The sequence below is a fragment of the Pogoniulus pusillus genome, chromosome 6 (genome assembly GCF_015220805.1).
Source record: "Pogoniulus pusillus isolate bPogPus1 chromosome 6, bPogPus1.pri, whole genome shotgun sequence".
NCBI classification, from domain to species: Eukaryota; Metazoa; Chordata; class Aves; order Piciformes; family Lybiidae; genus Pogoniulus; species Pogoniulus pusillus.
In genome coordinates, this window is record NC_087269.1 from 33,641,416 (window position 1) to 33,659,186 (window position 17,771).

Consider the following 17,771-nt stretch of genomic DNA (forward strand, 5'->3'; position numbering starts at 1 on the left):
TTAAAAACTTGATAACAGTCAATGCTAGAGATCCAGTTATTGATGAGTAAGTCACTTAAGTCATCTCATACTGTTTGGGTTTGTCGGGTTTGAAAAAAAATGATAAAGAACTGAGGAAAAAGTATTTCCATTCTGTCAGTGTTTGGAAGTCAATAAAGAAAAGAGAATTTTCCATAAGTCCTCAGTTGGAACTCCAGCTCCTCTTTTCTTTCATTAAACCCCCTCTCTCTCTGGCTGTAGATAGATGAAAATTAAGCTTTCCTTGAAATAAACTTTGGGATTTCTGTGTGTCAGTTTTCAAAGACAGGCAGAAACTTTCTGTGACTATTTAAACTTCTGTCCAGAGTAAGACCTTGTTACTGTTGGCTCTTACCAAGCAAGCCTGCAGCACAAAGCAGCTTTTGCCAAGAAATGCTGAGATTCTTCCTTGTAGAGTAATTCCCAAGCTTCTCACTGTCTTGTTCCCACAGTGCTTCATTAGCTGAAGAACTAAATAAAATTAGTTCTATTTACATAAGTACAGATATTAATAGAGTCCAGGCTCTTTTCCATTGCATGCCATGCAAGGACATACAGAATTACAATTTAGTTGACACACCTTCTGCTGTGTGCACACTGAGGTGAGCAGGGTTAAGAATGAAAACAGAAATTTCACTGGGGATTGATTCTGGGAGGTGCAACTTTGGAATATAAAGATGGAAATCACATTGGAAGTAATTACTAGGTCTACATTTCAAGAATTTGAAGTTTTAGCCCTAAAGAGCCTACATTCCACCTATATTTTAGCAGTGTTATCTTCCATCTTTCTCAGTGTGTGCTAGAGGAAAGCAGATTTAGCACACTGAACAAAAATAATGATCCAGAGTTCAAAGCAGATCTGCTAAACAGTCTGTCCCTATATGTGTACCCCATGTTCCATGCTTGTTCTTATTTCAATGGCAATACCTGCTGAGATATGCATGATCATTTCAGCACTACACCTGCTTATCCCAAACTCTTGACGGTCAAGTTTTGTTCCATTTATCTTCCCTGCTCCCAGAAACAGCAAGGCTTTCAACACAAACATCTCAAACATCACAAACTTTACATCTGGTCAAATAAATAAGATAGAGAATATAAAGGTTGTAAAGGAGAAAATTCTAGTTTTGGTAGTGCACAAGAGCTCAGTTTTCTCCCACAGGATGAGAAAGGGAAAGAAAGATGAACAATAGCTACCTGAAGACAGGTTTCAGAAAGGTATGAGAAGTATGCAAGGTACAAGGGTAAGTGCCAGTCTGTAGTGAAGTGCTGCACTCTCCAACCAGAATTGCATAATCATGGCTCCAAAGATATCTTAAACATGCAGCCACCTAACACTCTAAAGATGCCAGGTACCTATAGAACAGCTTTTCATCAACATACAGTCAACACAAGGAATAGCCTAAAAAATACTGTGAAGTACAGAAATCATAAGAAATTATGGCTTGTGGAAAAAAAAGCTTTTGCAATACATTCTACAGTGGAGTAAACCAACCTGCTACTGGCACAGCTCAGACTTTCAATGAGTCTTTACTAAGATTGTTAGCAACTGTAGGCAACCAGTGCCAAGCCTTCCACATGTTCACACATTGGGCTGTCCAGTTGACGGGTAAGATCTTTGTTCTGGATGCCTATGGAGACATTGTAAGCAGTGCTTTCTGTAACTGATGTGCTGTCACTGCCTGGAAAACAGCTCATGAAAGCAGACAACTTGGAGACGCAGCAACTATTTGGCTTCTAAAAAATGACCAGGAGCCAAGAAACAATACTTATTTTATATTCAAATCCAAATGAATCTCATCCCAAAAGTAAGTGCTTTTAGAATGTTTGAGGAAGGTCTCCAGCACACACAACGTTTTAGAATATATGTTGATGTTCTGCAAGGCAAGCCAGGAAACGTAACTTGAGTGAGAGCTGGCAGGGAAATGCAGCTCTCTTTAACATGCAAGCTCACAAAGCAGCTAACAAGGAAAGCTGAGATGTTGTGGGAAAGATTTAAGTTCTGAGGCAGGAAGTATGCTGCATTGTGGCAAGAAGTGTAAAATAGGTAGCTAGCAAAAAAGAATCTGAAGAAAAAAAAAACAAATAGAATGAACGGGGCAGGGAAGGAAGTGCTGCAGATTAATCCTGACAAGATTTGGATTAATTCTGACAATATTGTCATAATTTCTTCCTGTCTTGATTTCTTTTTTATTGTTGTTGAAAGTAGGGAAAAAGAGAACAAAAATATCCACGCAAATTCACAGAGGGATAGTAGCAATAAAGCTGAGGCTAATAAAGCTACTTTCACTCACCTAATTACAAAGAGTTTAATAAAGGATCATCAAAACATAATTCAAGCACTGTATCACTCCAAGAGCAACAATATACAAAGGGTATCTGCTCTGATGAATTGGTATTTCCCACCTAAAACCAGGCTGGGATGAAGAACTGCTTACCTCTGACCCACACCAATCAAGCAAAACTTGTGGGGTAAAGAACACCGAGTCAGTGCAAGCTTACAACACTGAGATAGCAGGTATGTACTCCCATGTCTGTCTTCACAGAGGGGAAGGAGAAGTCTCAGAAAAACTTCATCTGAGCTAAGGTAGTTCATTAATAATTTGAATTCTCTAAGGGAAAGATAGACTACTGACTCTTACAGCTACTCTGATGGCATCAAAGGCTAGAAAACATCAAATATTGTGACAGTAGAGAGAATCCATCCCTGGGGTATCACTACATTTACAGAAGGGTTTAACTAGCTGGTAGAGGAAAATATGAAGAGAGATATGGAAACATAATATTTAAAAATGCATACATCATACTGAACCATTAATTCAACTCACTCTGCAACATGCTTGTGTCTGTCAGTGCTACGGTTAATAGGGAGCATATGAAACTCAGAATGCAATTAAGTTGGAGGAAGCACAGTTGGAGGCTGTGGCAGTTTCTATAGCAACCTGAAAGGCTCAAGACTAGTAACAGGAGATTAACTTAAAGGCAAGTACATAAATATAGCTCTCATTTACCATTTTATCTGCTTCCAAACAGGCAACATATTTTCAATTGAAATGACACAGAAATGCAGTCAGATGTTCTACTTGTCATTAACTAGGTCAAAAATAACCTTTCAAAACATCCTATTGCAAAATCCTGACAATTTCCAAATAGGGGAACTATCCAGACTTCACTAATTAATTCAATCAAAATGGAATACACTGAAGTTGAATGCTGCCAGAAGATTACGATGAGGCTTCAAGACAGGGGACATGACAGTCATAGTAAGTTTCCTGATGTCAACGCACTGGATGCTTGGGAACAAATCCTCTTGACATATTTTTCTGGATTATGCTTCAAATCAGGTTTTAAGCCTTCAAAACAGTGTGGGCAAGATAAAGAATATTTTTTTTAAGCACTACAGACCTTTTTTCTTTCCCTTTTAATAGTCTCTCCAGTAAGAAAGACAATATTGAAGAATCACAGAATCATATTATCAACCAGATTGGAAGAGACCTTCAAGATCATCCAGCCCAACCTAGCACCCAGCCCTAGCCAGTCAACTAGACCATGCCACTAAGTGCCTCAGCCAGGCTTTTCTTGAACACCTCCAGGGACAGTGACTTCACCACCTCCCTGGGCAGCCCATTCCAATGGCAAATCACTCTCTCTGGCAAGAACTTCCTCCTAACATCCAGCCTACACTTCCCCCAGGACAACTTGAGATGGTTGCTGGTTGTCTGGGAGAAGAGACCAACCCTCACCTGGCTACAAACTCCCTTCAGGTTGTTGTAGACAGCAATGAGGTCACTCCCGAGCCTCCTCTTCTCCAGGCTAAACAACCCCACCTCCCTCAGCCACTCCCCATAGGATTTGTGTTCCAGGTCTCTCACCAGCTTTGTTGCCCTTCTCTGGACATGTTCCAGCACCTCAACATCTCTCTTGAATTGAGGAGCCCAGAACTGGACACAGTACTCAAGGTGTGGCCTGACCAGTGCTGAGTACAGGGGAAGAATAACCTCCCTTGTCCTACTGGCCACACTGTTCCTGATCCAGGCCAGGATGCCATTGGCTCTCTTGGCCACCTGGGCACACTGCTGCCTCATCTTCAGCTACTATCTACCAGTACCCCCAGGTCCCTTTCTTCCTGGCTGCTCTCCAGCCTCTCTGTCCCCACTCTCCCCAACAAGAGCTGCAAGAGCACTGGAATGAATGAGTTCAGGTTATCTTTCTCTACAATAAACAATTTACACCACTCCTGTGAGTGCAATATATCATTTATAGATGACTCCTTAAGCGCCATATTAAACAAAGAGCCAATAGTACAAAAGGTGTGAAGAGGGTCAGAATAGTAAAAAAATCCTCCTATTGGTTTTAATTTAACAAGGAACCAAAAATTAAAATTAAGATTTCCTCCAATGTTTGTTCTACTTTGTCAGAACAGCAGCTCCAAAGAAGTAAGGAACACTTTTTCACTTTCAAGAAAAAAAATCATAGAGAAGCAGAAAAGGAGGAAAGGAAAACCTAAAGACCTTGTAGCAGTTTCCAGAATTAATATTTGTTCTGAGTGGAAGAGCTGCCACAGGGTGAGATGGGGACTCTGCTCCCAGCTTCTTCATTGAAGTGATTTGTAAATGGATGCCAAAGAATTCATTTATTCCTCCGTTTTCCACTGCTATTTTTTTTTCTCCCTCTCAACTAACTGGAACTCCACAATCGAAGACCATGCAGGAACAGCATCAACTTTTCTGCTCTAAAGTTAATTTCAATTAAAAAAAAATAACTCCCATGCTATATAAAAAAATACAAAGAAGGGAACATTACATATTGTAGAATCTATTAAGTGGGAAGAAGTTGAAGAGATCCATCATTCCCCTCAGTACTCTTGGGAGATGACCTGTACTTTAATTGAAGTTATCATATCCTAGTTTGAAGAGTTTCTTTTCCTTTCCTTGAGTGGCTGTGGCAGTAATAAGCCTCTCAAGAGAGACAGCTTAATAAGAATACAAAAAAATCCTGCCCTCCTCTTCTGCACATAAGGGGTTTTGTACTTTTTTCTTTGATTTTGACTCGACAAGAACTTCTCTCCTTTAAACAAAAAAAAAATTAGGTTTCACTGGAAGAAAATGCAGCAACCACATATAGAAATGTGTGTCTGAGATCATAGAATCATAGAATCAACCAGGTTGGAAGAGACCTCCAAGATCATCCAGTCCAACCTATCCCCCAGCCCTATCCAGTCAACTAGACCATGGCACTAAGTGCCTCAGCCAGGCTTTGCTTGAACACCTCCAGGGACGGTGACTCGACCACCTCCCTGGGCAGCCCATTCCAATGGCAATCACTCTCTCTGGGAAGAACTTAAAAAAAACAACAAAAACAACAAACCCAATTCAGAGTAGACCTTTGCAAAGCTGTTTTTTGGTGGCTTTAAATCGAGATTTAGGAGATTCCTAAGCACACTTTTCAGAAATGACATATCTGTGAATTTTAAGTATACAAATGAATAAATCTCCTCCCTGTTTTGCTGTAGACTTTAGAAACAAAGAGATTTCATCAGGAACGACAATTCCATGGATCTGGATTTTCTATAGACATCAGAAACAACTAGACTTTATATGGAATGACATTTACATTTTCCTTGTAATACAAGAGGACGTGAAATGAAAGGCACATGTAGCTCACTGATTACCTAGAATACAGCAGGATGCTGGTCTGTCAACAGCTGTTTTTACAAGTTGCTTAAGCTTCTAATATGAACCATGTTTAGTGGCTACAAAAGGTAATTAAATAAATACAGCTCTTTACTGGTCCACAGCCCATTTGATAGCGTTTTGAATATAGCTTATCTTCCCCTTTTCCCATCCTGTACCACAAACAGCATTTTGGTTAAGCAAAGAAATCATTATGGAACATAACTGATTATCAAAATAGCTAGGAATTTGGTTAGACTAAACATTAAGCACATGAAAGCAAGAGCTGGCAGAAAAGTAAAGCAGCAGATATTTTAATCAAGGAAATAATCTGTTTGTCCATCATTCCTTGCAATTAAGCATTAGAATGGTAGACCAAAAGGTTTGGGATTTTTTGTTTGTTAGTGTGTTGGAAGGGGGAGGAGGGGAAGGTTGGGTTGGTTTAATAATTGTTTTTCACCAAGGTATTCACTATCAGCTTAATATCTTGGGAGAGGGAGGAGTATGTGTGCACAAGAATATAAAATAAAGCACACAAAACATCCTACAGTGACAAAGCTCAGGATCTATAAGAACTCTCCATGTCATCTCCTGTCCTCTTCTACCTACAGTCACATACTTAGCTTGTGTAACTTTACCTTTCCCCTGCCTGCAGCCTTTCACTGGCCCAACACCCAGGTCCTCCTGATGCCAATGACAGGCAAAGAGCCCAGCAATTCTCGTTTTGGCAAACCTTTGCACCTTTCAGCCACTCCATGGGCAAGATGGAGAGGAGGTCAGCTTTAACCTGTGGATTTGGCTCCCTCCTCTGCCAGCTCCCCGCGTATGGATGCTGGCATGAGGAGTTTTCCGAAGTAATCAGAAGCTGAGCTCTTACAGCAGCAACTCAACAGGCAAAGCTCCAGCCGCATACTAGAAGCAATTCTAATCAAACAGCAGCAGCCCCTCAAGTATTTCCCTTGTCTTAAAAGCTTGCAGAAAAATCAGTCTTGATCAGCAACCTTTAATACCATCACCTCCAGGCACAGCTGACTGCCCCACCATTTGGCATAATAGCCTGAGGCCCACACTGTAATTTATTTTCTCGCCAGAATCTTTCTCTCTGCAATTCTCTCAATTCTCTGGTAATAGTGCAACATCTAATTAAAGCAGAGAAGTGAAAAATCCGAAGGTCAGAATTAAGGTTGTCGACAGAACTCCAGCTTCAAGCATCCATCTAAATCACCAGCTACATAAGGCAACCGATGCATGCAAATCCAAACTGTTCAAATTAGAACAGTCTTTGAACTGAATGCAGAAATGAATTTGTAAACAAATAAATAAACCACATATGGAGGTGCTGCATTTATTTGCTCACATTAATACTTTCTGCAGTATCACATCGGGGTTTTTTTCCCATAATACTCTTACAGGATTGTTTCCACGAATTTCTGCCATCAAAAAAATAAAAACAAAGTATCAGTAAATCAGGACAACTTGAACTAAACTTTTCTAACCATGAACCCTGGGGGGAAAGTGTAGCACGCAACTTTGCCATATATTTCCTTTTGTTTTTCATATATTTGGCTCAAATGCATTTGTATTTTTATTGCGGGCATATTTCATCCCTTTGCTTTTTCACTGCAAAAATAAAAAGGTATTTAGTTTGATAGTTCTGGAAACTATTTAGCAGAAGTGCTGATTCATGAAGACACATTTCCTTTTTTCCTTGAAGCAAAGAAATTAAATACTGCAGACTCTGCTCTACAGTAAAACCTCAAATAAACCAGAAGAGAGTGAATCTGCATCAGGCTATAACATGCAAACAGGATTTCAAGATTCAGCCAAGCCCTTTTACATAGTCTCTTCTCAGTTTGCGTTGTCTCCGTACTTAAGCATGTTTGCATATTTGCTAGAACAGGTGAAAACGACTAATTAACGAAGAACAAAGCAGTTTAGGAACTACCGTGGGGAGGCAATCTGAGGGCAGCTTGAGGGGAATCTTTGCATTCAAAACATGCCTACTAAATTCACTATTGCATAGCTCTGCAATAGCTGCAATTAGAATAACTACAATTAAATGAAAAAAAAATCTTATTTTGATTTTTAATTATTTTTTCGGGTTTGTTACTCTACATCTCTTGCCTGCTTTTCTGAAAGCATTTCCCACTCCCATCCCCAGCCTTGCATGAAAGGAAAAGTGACTAAGGATTTAAAATCATGCCTTTCCTCTCCCCCACCCCTATTATTACAGCAAATGACAAGTAAAAAGGCTGAAATATTTTGATGCTTACATATCACAAGCTTCTTAGTAAAAACACTTTTAATTCCTCAAGGGATGCTTTTCCTACCAAAGACTTCCCTTCTGACATTGTTTTTTTCAAAGTCCCCAGATCATCAGCAAACAAATAAAATTGCTCATAGTCACAAAAAAAAAAAAAGAAAAAAGAATACAAAAGTGCTAAGAGATTTTATTGATAGCCCTGCTAAGATGAGGAAGGTGACACAAGCACAAAATAAAAGAGGCTTGCATTTCATACTGCTTTAGAGGTGAATTCATACCCTTCCTTCATGCCTGTCTGGTATTAGTTCATTATCTGAGGAAGGAACAGGCTGATGTTCCGATACATTACAAAAATAGAAATGTAATACCTAAATTTAAGATAGACACTCAGAGCACGTTAAAGGGTTATGTTCAAAGGAAGCCACATCCCTGGAGCGAGAGAGAACAACGCTGACACCAAGTGGAAGAAAACGCTGCTGTCTCCATCCTCTACCGCAGCCTTGAGACACCGGAAAATCGGAGCCACGAGTCTCGGGTTCAGGTGTTGTGGCAAATGTTTCAAACATAGGGAGGGACCACACAGATCCTCTGAAAGCAGAACTCTGTGTTATCCTAGCGTGTACACTAGATGATTAATTACAACCCTCTTTCTTGCAGTGTAGCTGATTTCAGTGAGCAAAGCCACAGCTGCTGCCATGAACACATCAGATATTACTCTTCTTCACAAATTGCAGATAAAACTCTAATTTGTCAGCTACATCAATTTTGTGTGACTGTGTGTGGCAGGAACTTTTAGTACACTCTGTTCACAGAAAACCTGAAAACAGGCACTCCTGGGCTGAAGAGTCTCTACGCCCTAACAAGGAGTCTCTACAGACTGTACAGTTTCTGTGTACAGTTTCTCTACAGCATGCTGCTTCCAAAAAAATCTATTTTCCAAGACAGGAAAGGCCTGTATCAAAACTAGTTTTAGAAAGGCCTTCTCTCCTCACACATTTGATGTAGTTATTCAGTGCAGACAATGATCAGTGTACAACCTTGTCATGCTATCGACTGAGGTGAAAAATCTCAAGTGAGATTTCACTTCGACCTGCTTCCCTCTTCTGTGCTCAGGCTGCTTGTTACAGTACAACACAGCCGACTGTGTGCTTCATGTCTCTCCTGACAATATTTTCTCCTAGTGCAGCCTTTCACAGATAAATAATACTATTTTTAAAAATTGTAAAAGCTGACACATTGAGAAGAGGGTGAAAAGCAGATAGCAGCAACACCATTGAGCCATGGAGGGTTAGTGTTACAGCAGCATCCTAGAGCACTGACACAGCAAGTGGGGAGAAGCCCCAAGCAATGCTGGAGTCAACGTTGCATGAGTGACATGCTCACCACAGCCTGCAGTTTGCTAAAAAAGGACACCAGGCACACTTGTTTCCAAGTCACAGATCTCCGGTACAAAGGATAGTCTGCTGCAGATGACAGAAAAAGCACCTCATTCTTTCCATGGGCTATGCTCTCCACCAACAGGCAGAAAGACTCCAGCACTGCAGACCTAAAAGCAGCAATGAGTACTCCAGCCACATCCACTGTGGCTGTTTTAAGCCATGCTTGCCCAGACAACAACAGTTTTAAATCAGATCTTTATCACAGTATCACCAAGGTTGGTTGGAAGAGACCTCATAGATCATCAAGTCCAACCCTTTACCACAGAGCTCAAGGCTAGACCATGGCACCAAGTGCCACGTCCAATCTTGCCTTGAACAGCCCCAGGGACGGCGACTCCACCACCTCCCCGGGCAGCCCATTCCAGTAGCCAATGACTCTCTCAGTGAAAAACTTTCTCCTCACCTCAAGCCTAAATTTCCCCTGGTGCAGCCTGAGGCTGTGTCCTCTCATTCTGGTGCTGGCCACCTGAGAGAAGAGAGCAACCTCCTCCTGGCTACAACCTCCCCTCAGGTAGTTGTAGACAGCAATAAGGTCTCCCCTGAGCCTCCTCTTCTCCAGGCTAAACAATCCCAGCTCCCTCAGCCTCTCCTTTGCTTACAGTCAGCAAAATATTCTGCACTGTTCATCCAGAAGGGGAAAAAAATGCATCATTACAATCTATTAGCCATATTTTTTGTGAAGATCTATGTCGTACTTTGATCCTAATGTATAACATTTCTTTATCCAATAGTCTGATTTGTACTCAAATACAAAATGAAAACTTATTGTTTAATGAGTCCATGTTTTGCTAAGTTTACAAAGGTTAGGGAAAATAGGTTTTTTTGTGTGGAATGAGAAATAATACGAAGAAGTATTTCTAGAATGTAACAACAATCCCTACAGACACGTTAACAAATCTCCTGGCAGTTCACATGATACACACAGGATTTGCTACGTTCACATCTAAATCCAACTAGAAATTATCATTGCTAAGCAAATAACTTAAATAAAAGAAAGTAATCAAGACCAACACAACCATAATTTGAGTAGATAAACTCTCCATGGAATATTTAGTTGCACTGTTCCAACCAACTCCAAACCACACTGCAGTTTCAGAAATTCACACTGAAGTGTCTGTGGTCAACCTGCACGTCCAGGATGCTGTCCAGTTCCCCTGCCCCTTAGATCATTGCAATCCCTTTGTAATGCGACTCCACATGTGTGGGGAGTAGCTGCATGGTATCCAACCAATACACAGACCCTGTAGCTTTGCTGATACATAGTGAAGCATGCATAAAATCACAAAGGAAAACAAGATTTGAGACTCATTTCCTCAGGGTGTAGGTTTTTCTTTTAATGAATCCCATGCTTTGGTGGAGACCTATACAGTGGCTCAAACACAGCCACCAAGTCCTGTTTCTCTTTTCAAGGCAAAGGTAGCATGCAAAATTCAGGAAGGATTTGTCTATGACTTCTGCACAAAAAGGAGATATGAAAAAAAAAACACTCTTGGACTAGATGCAGAAAAAAATCCATAGTCAGCTTTTATCTAGAAGGTTAAATTCAGAAATTATGAGGGTAAACAGCATGACAAATTGCTATGAGCAAGGTTTGGATCATAATTTAATCATGTTATAAAAGGTAAGCTAATCTTGCACACCTCCAACACAGCTAGTCATGTGCTTCAGGTTAAACACAACTGTCAAGAGAGGCCTCAGGTAAACACAAACACCACAGTATCTAATCTCTTTTTGAAGAATTACTTAGAGCAATCAGGAAAATCAATTTAGCACCAGTGCACAGTTTGCAAGACAGGACAGGTTATAGGAGAGCCTGAAATGCTAGTAGACTCCTAGGTGGAAAAACTCCAAACACACCCACAAACAATTTTAAGAATCCCAAACCAAATAAAAAGAACAAAAAATCAACCCAACAAAAGCCCCCAAGGCTGTCAGGATTCCAATGAGAGAGGAAGGGGGAAGGCAAACAACAAAAAATCAACTAAACAACCCTCTCCCCAACAAAACTAATAAGCAAAAACACCCTCAACCCTAACAACAACTTAAAAAAAAAACACCAAACAAACAAACCCACACACATTAAAAAAAAAACAAACAACAACAACAACAAAAAAAAAAAACACCTCAACATACAATGGCCAGGAAAAGAACAGGCTGAAATACATAGTAGCTTGAATCTTTCTTTTAAATCACTATCTTTAGATGGAACAGGGGGCTGTGAATAGTCTATTCTCCAGCCCAGGGTAATAGTTCCAAAAGATGCCTTTCAAAAAGGTGAAAACTCTTCTCCCAGACTGTCATTTTGGCACCTTAAAATACTAATAGCTCTTCTCAGGAACAATCAGTCTTGCCCATCTCAACCTACAAACACCACAGCTGAAGGTTAAGCCTGTGTCAGCTGAATGGCATGCCTGCCAGACTGGTATGGTTTCAATTTGTTAAAGCACAATTCATTAATGTATAATGTCAAAGTGAGGGGAAAGGCACCCCCAACAATAACAACAACAAAATCACAGGAACTAAGTAGTCCGAATGCAATGCTTCAAGCTATTTCATGAGAAGCAGCCAATAAAAGCAAGTTTCATTTCCAGGAAGCAAGAAGGGATGTGAGCCAGGTTTATCATTTCACTTTTTGCTTGCTTTGCTGGAACTACATCATGCACTTCTAATATGTTTAGTTTGTAAACTCAACCTTGATGTTTCCACTGTAGTGAACTTTGAGCTATTGTTATATTATGAAAGATGAAGGGTATCTATAGAATGTGCTGGGTTTCCTGCCAGAAATTACAAAACAAGATCAGCCACAGAATACTGAACTCCCTCTCACCCACAAATGGGATTTCTTTCATAAGCTTACCTCAGAGCAGGAGAGTGCCTCACGGCTATGCTCTGTCTGAGGTTTTATTGAAGAATGGGAAAAGATCTTTTCAGCAGAATTCTTTCCCACATCACCACAACCCTAGACAGACTGACATTCTGCAGAATTACAGGGAATGAAGTTGCTGGTAAGACAAAAGCACTGCAACAGAAAGCCAGGCTTCCTGGCTTCTCTAATACCCTCCCAATTCTCTCTAGCTGATGATGCTTCTTCAAATTACGCAAGCAGAAGCAGATAAAATAGGATAGCTAATACTTTGCTCTTGCATGCTCATTTGAGTAGAGGTTGCAGGAATTCTCAAAGGTGCTAGTGGCATAGGACTTCCCCAGAGAGCAAGAGGAGCAGGAGGCATAGACTCCAACTGTCTTTGTGAGAAACAACCCCAGTTTTAGATTTAGAGTCGTGTCCTGTAACATAGCAGGAGTATTTCAGAAAGATCTTTGTATCAATCTATTCTGTTCTCTGTACAGGATTTAAGAGAGGTTCAAAGGAGCATTACAGTCTCATAACTTGTGAGATATGCTCTAAATACTGAATCTAACTTTGTGTTAAAAGTCTGCTGGTTTTCTTTAACAGACATAGATGGAGAGAGTAGAGGAAATTAAGGAGTCATGAACATGAGCAGCATGATCTACAATTATGTGCAACGTAAAACTCTTCACCTGATCTGATACACTGATAGCAATTTAGTCATGAACCACAAGGATATGTGGCAAGTGCCTGGTGCAGTATTAAAGAGTAGGTTTTGCTGCATTTCCTACGTCTTTTTCTAAACCTCCATTACAAGTTAAGCAATGATACATCACATCACAAACTCAAAATGAGACTTATAGTGACCCTGTCCTTAAACCAGCATTTGTCAGTCGTGTTTCTTCCACCAGAAGGCTTTTGACAAGAAAAGGAAGCAAAATACTAACAAGTTATTAGGAAAGAATATGTCCAAGAAGAGGCTGAAACATACACAAGTGAACTCTGGAGAAGTGAGAGAAGTTTCACCCTTCTGGTTTGCTTTCCTGCAACACCAGTGTAAAGCCAAATATATACAGAAAATAAAAAGCATTTCACTTGAGGAAAAAATCCAGTGGCTTTGATCTAACAAAGCTTGGCACTAAGAGATGTAAAGTGGAACAACTTGGGACTTTATTCCTGACCTTTTACTTTTGCACTTGCATTTTTTTTCAAGATCAGAATTTTAAATGCTCATGTTTCCCCTCTAGCATAAGCTTATGATGAATATTCATATTGCATAGACATTAATTACAGTATGTAGGTGCAAATACATTTCCATTTGTAGATTCCAACCAAACAAAGCACTTTTTGATTACTTATTGAATCAATTAATCTAAATGTCTTACCTGAATGCCATCTGCTTGTCTGTGTGAGGAAGAAGAGTTCAGCTCAACAAAAAGCATATTGTGATGTTGAAGCAAATAGAGAAGGAGGCCATTGTAAAGCTTTTGTTCTTCACAAGCCGAGGGACTGACAGGGATCCTAAGGAAACGAGATGGACAGAGTTTAGGAGCTCTCAGATAATGATCACTCACACAGGAAGCTCCCCTGTACCTCAAATAATTCAGTGAAGCAGACAGGTGGGTAACTGGATGGAGCTTTGGCCTTATTTCCAAAAAGAAATTGTTGGGCCAGGGAACAGCCTCATTTGGGGGCTTCACAACAGTAGGACAGGCCCATTTTATTGCAAAGGTTCACAGAGCAATGACTCTTTCAGGCATCACAAGAAAATAGCTAGAATGTGACAGTGACTCAGACATGATACTCATAAAATCAAGGATGGAGAGAGCAAAAACAAAAGCCCTGGAATTCTCCCATAATTCACTGACACTGGGGCTAGAAAAGAGTCATAGAATCAATCACAGAATCAACCAGCTTGGAAGAGACTTCCAAGATCATCCAGTCCAACCTACCACCCAGCCCTAGCTAATCAACTAGACCATGGCACTAAGTGCCTCATCCAGACTTTTCTTCAACACCTCCAGGGAAAGTGACTCTACCACCTCCCGGGGCAGCCCATTCCAATGCCAATCACTCTCTCTGGCAAGAACTTCCTCCTAACATCCAGCCTAGATCTCCCTTGGAACAACTTGAGACTGTGTCCCCTTGTTCTGTTGCTGGTTGCCTGGGAGAAGAGACCAACCTCCACCTGGCTACAGCCTCCCTTCAGGTAATTGTAGACAGCAATGAGGTCACCCCTGAGCCTCTTCCTCTCCAGGCTAAACAACCCCAGCTCCCTCAGCCTCTCCTCAGAGGGCTTTCCTTAAAAGATGGTTTATCATCAGGTCTAAAGCAGTCCCTTTGGTTTAGTGAGGACAATACCAGAAATGTTGGCTCTCCTCCTTAAAGATGGACAATTTATACACTTCTAATTCTTAGCCTCAGCTACACCTCACCCCTGGTGCCCATGAGATAGCAAATGTTACTAGCAAAATATGTGAAGTTATAGATAGGTCTTATGGCAATGATTTTCCTATCTGTAAATGGATGAATAGGAATTTTGTACTCAACAAGCTAACCAGATTATCTCAGTGTTTTGCTGCACCATAGGAATAAGCAATAGAACTTGAACAGCAAAAAGCCATCCAGCAACACATGCTTTCTTCCCCCTTCCCCCATCGTTTTGCTCTAGCTTAGTTTATGAAGGCAGAATTTGATATCTTATTACCAAAACTGCCTGACAAAAGCCCCCAAAACCAAGAACATAGCTAAAAAACTGCTTCAGTCTAATAATTTATGAATTCACAGACATGAGGCACATTATGCAATAGATGTTTCTGGATGTTCCCAGGAAACTAACATTTTGGAGTTTGGTTGAAGGTGTTTTTTTTTCCTCTCACTTTCCATCTCTTTCTTCATAAACAGTAGTTGAACTTACTGAGGAATTGTGGTTTGGATGATTGGGTAGTGAGGTGGATGTCAGCCAGTTGCAAGAAAGAAGTCAGAGAGCTGTGGTCAATGGGACAGAGTCTAGTTGGAGGCCTGCCTCTAGTGGAGTCCCTCGGGAGGTTGTACTGGGACCAGTACTACCCAGTATGTTCATCAGTGACCTGGATGAGGGCACAGAGTGCACTGTCAGCAAGTTTGCTGATGACACAAAACAGGGAGGAGTGACTGACACACCTGAAGGCTGTGCAGGACAGGCTGCAGAGTTGGCCTTGGAGATACTGAATGAAATACAACATGAACAAGTGTAAAGTCTTGCATCTGGGAAAAAGCAACCCCACGGACCAGTGCCAGAGCCCAAGCCTGCCCAGAGAGGCTGTGGAGTCTTCTCTGCAGACATTCAAAACCCACCTGGATGCATTCCTGTGTGACCTGCTCTAGATACTGTTCTGGCAGTGGAGTTGCACTCAACAGTATTTTGAGGTCACTTCCAAACCCCAACATTCTGTGTTTCCACACAGGTAAGAGTAAGTTGGAATCAATCTGTTTGAGTCCAAGCATTCTTTATGGAAGATTCTAATGTCATCCCTTGAAGGAACTTTGTATTCCCCCTGGGAACCATTTCAAAGCTTGGAGAACATTTACATAAATGCTGTCACTTGAATCCAGCTTCTCCAATCACATTGCACCAACTCAGTTCCACCCAGCACAACGTTAAACAAGAAACTCATACATTCTGGAGACAAATGTGGTGACATACACATATCAGTGTCCTGCTTGCCAAGTCAGTACACACATTATTCACTTGTGATTTCCAAGTACAAATATACATACTGGGACCAGTCCAACTGCTTTCATTCACATTCTTCTGTTGTAAATTTCCTGTTGTTTCTGTAATAACTTGTGTTCATGCTCCTTTTGAAGGAAGATGGTTTCATCAGAATTATAGCCAGCTACACCACAGACAGATTTGCATGACAAACCAGTGTCATCACTTCTTTCTTTAGTGTTGGCTAACATTTCTCCTTCTTGGATTCCTACTCTCCTCAGGACAGACTCAGATGCTCCACAAAAAGCAAGCTATAAAACCTGGTTGACCAGCAACAGCCTTTCCTGCATGCAACAATCCTAAGAGCTTACTCATTGTTTACCCAGACGTTCACACCCTCAACTCACAAGCCATACAGCAAACGTAACTAAAGCAAACTTTTCAGTCCTTTGCTCTATTTTTCAGCTTTTTTCTCTAACTTAGAAATATATTCTCAAATCCACCTCTACCAGCTTAACATCAAGGAGCCCTCCACAACAGCTCTCACTCTACTTACTGGGTCTCACTTTCCCTTACTAGCAGCCTATGTTTTGGACATCCAGTTCTCATTTAATTCTAAAACAAACCCAAGCTGTACTTCGAGATGTGACCCTACAGCTGACTCCAAATATCAGTGTCTTCTCATCCACAGATATTCACAGTTGGCAACAGCTGTGCATTGCAAATATAGAAAACATATTTTTAGTTTTCTCTGCAGCTATATTTCACAATGACTCTCAATTAATTTTCCTACCTCTTCAGATACTTCCGTTGCTAGTAGAAACTATCTTATCAAGCTGACAATAAAGGAATCACATTCACACACTGCTAAATCCAGAAACATGCTCTTAGGAAGAGCACAGCTACTGAAATATATTGTTTTCCACTACACCACAGAAGGCCCTGTAATCATCTGGAGTACACATCAACCACAGGAGAATGCACATCACAAATAAGAAACAACTAAAATGTGATCCATTAGGTATCAGCTACTACAGTCTAAACCTTTCAGAGTTGCTTTGCCACAAAGCACAGGTTGGAAAATCCACACAGTCCCTTGCCCTGGCTTTGCTCGGGGGATTTGCCAAGGTTCCCTGCTGGCTGCAAATGTACGGAAAGCATGAGTCAAAGCGTGCAGAAGCAAACAGCTGGTTAGCCAAAATCCTTGTGCATTCATGTAAGAATTACTTACTGAGGTTAGCAGCAGAAATCTGTTTACCAATTTGTGGCACAAAAAAAAAGTACTCTTAGAAATTAAATGACATCAGCTGAGTCTCTGATTAGAAGAGATGCAACACTCTTAGCCTGGAGGAGAGGAGGCTCAGAGGGGACCTCATTGTGTCTACCTGAAGGGAGGCTGTAGCCAGGTGGGGGTTGGTCTCTTCTCCCAGGCAACCAGCAACAGAACAAGGGGACTCAGTCTCAAGTTGTTCCAAGGGAGATCTAGGCTGGATGTTAGGAGGAAGTTCTTCCCAGCGAGAGTGATTGGCATTGGAATGGCCTGCCCAGGGAGGTGGTGGAGGCACTGTCCCTGGAGGTGTTGAAGAAAAGCCTGGCTGAGGCACTTAGTGCCATGGTCTAGTTGACTGGATAGGGCTGGGTGATAGATTGGGCTGGATGATCTTGGAGGTCTCTTCCAACCTGCCTGATTCTATGATTCTGTGAACACATTCCCCTTGGCAATTACAAAAACTAGCAGCACATGAAACAGGTCACAGGAAGAAAAATGAATGGCAACAGAAATAAACAGAGGATGAGCAGAAAAATCAATAGTAGTAGAGCAAAGCTCAACATCTGT

General features: G+C 41.1%; 1 protein-coding gene across 5 annotated transcripts in view; it reads right to left on the minus strand.

Annotated features, from left to right (window-relative positions):
• LOC135176252 (protein FAM13A-like) overlaps nt 1-17,771 on the minus strand; it is a 93,110-nt gene that overhangs the window by 57,217 nt on the left and 18,122 nt on the right. For all 5 annotated transcript variants that reach the window (XR_010302581.1, XM_064145152.1, XM_064145153.1 and 2 more), the window contains exon 6: nt 13,626-13,761. Coding sequence is in view for 4 of the 5 variants with exons in the window: in XM_064145152.1 (XP_064001222.1) it covers nt 13,626-13,761 (136 nt within the window). In the remaining variant the exon portion in view is untranslated. The remainder of the gene's footprint in view (nt 1-13,625; nt 13,762-17,771) is intronic.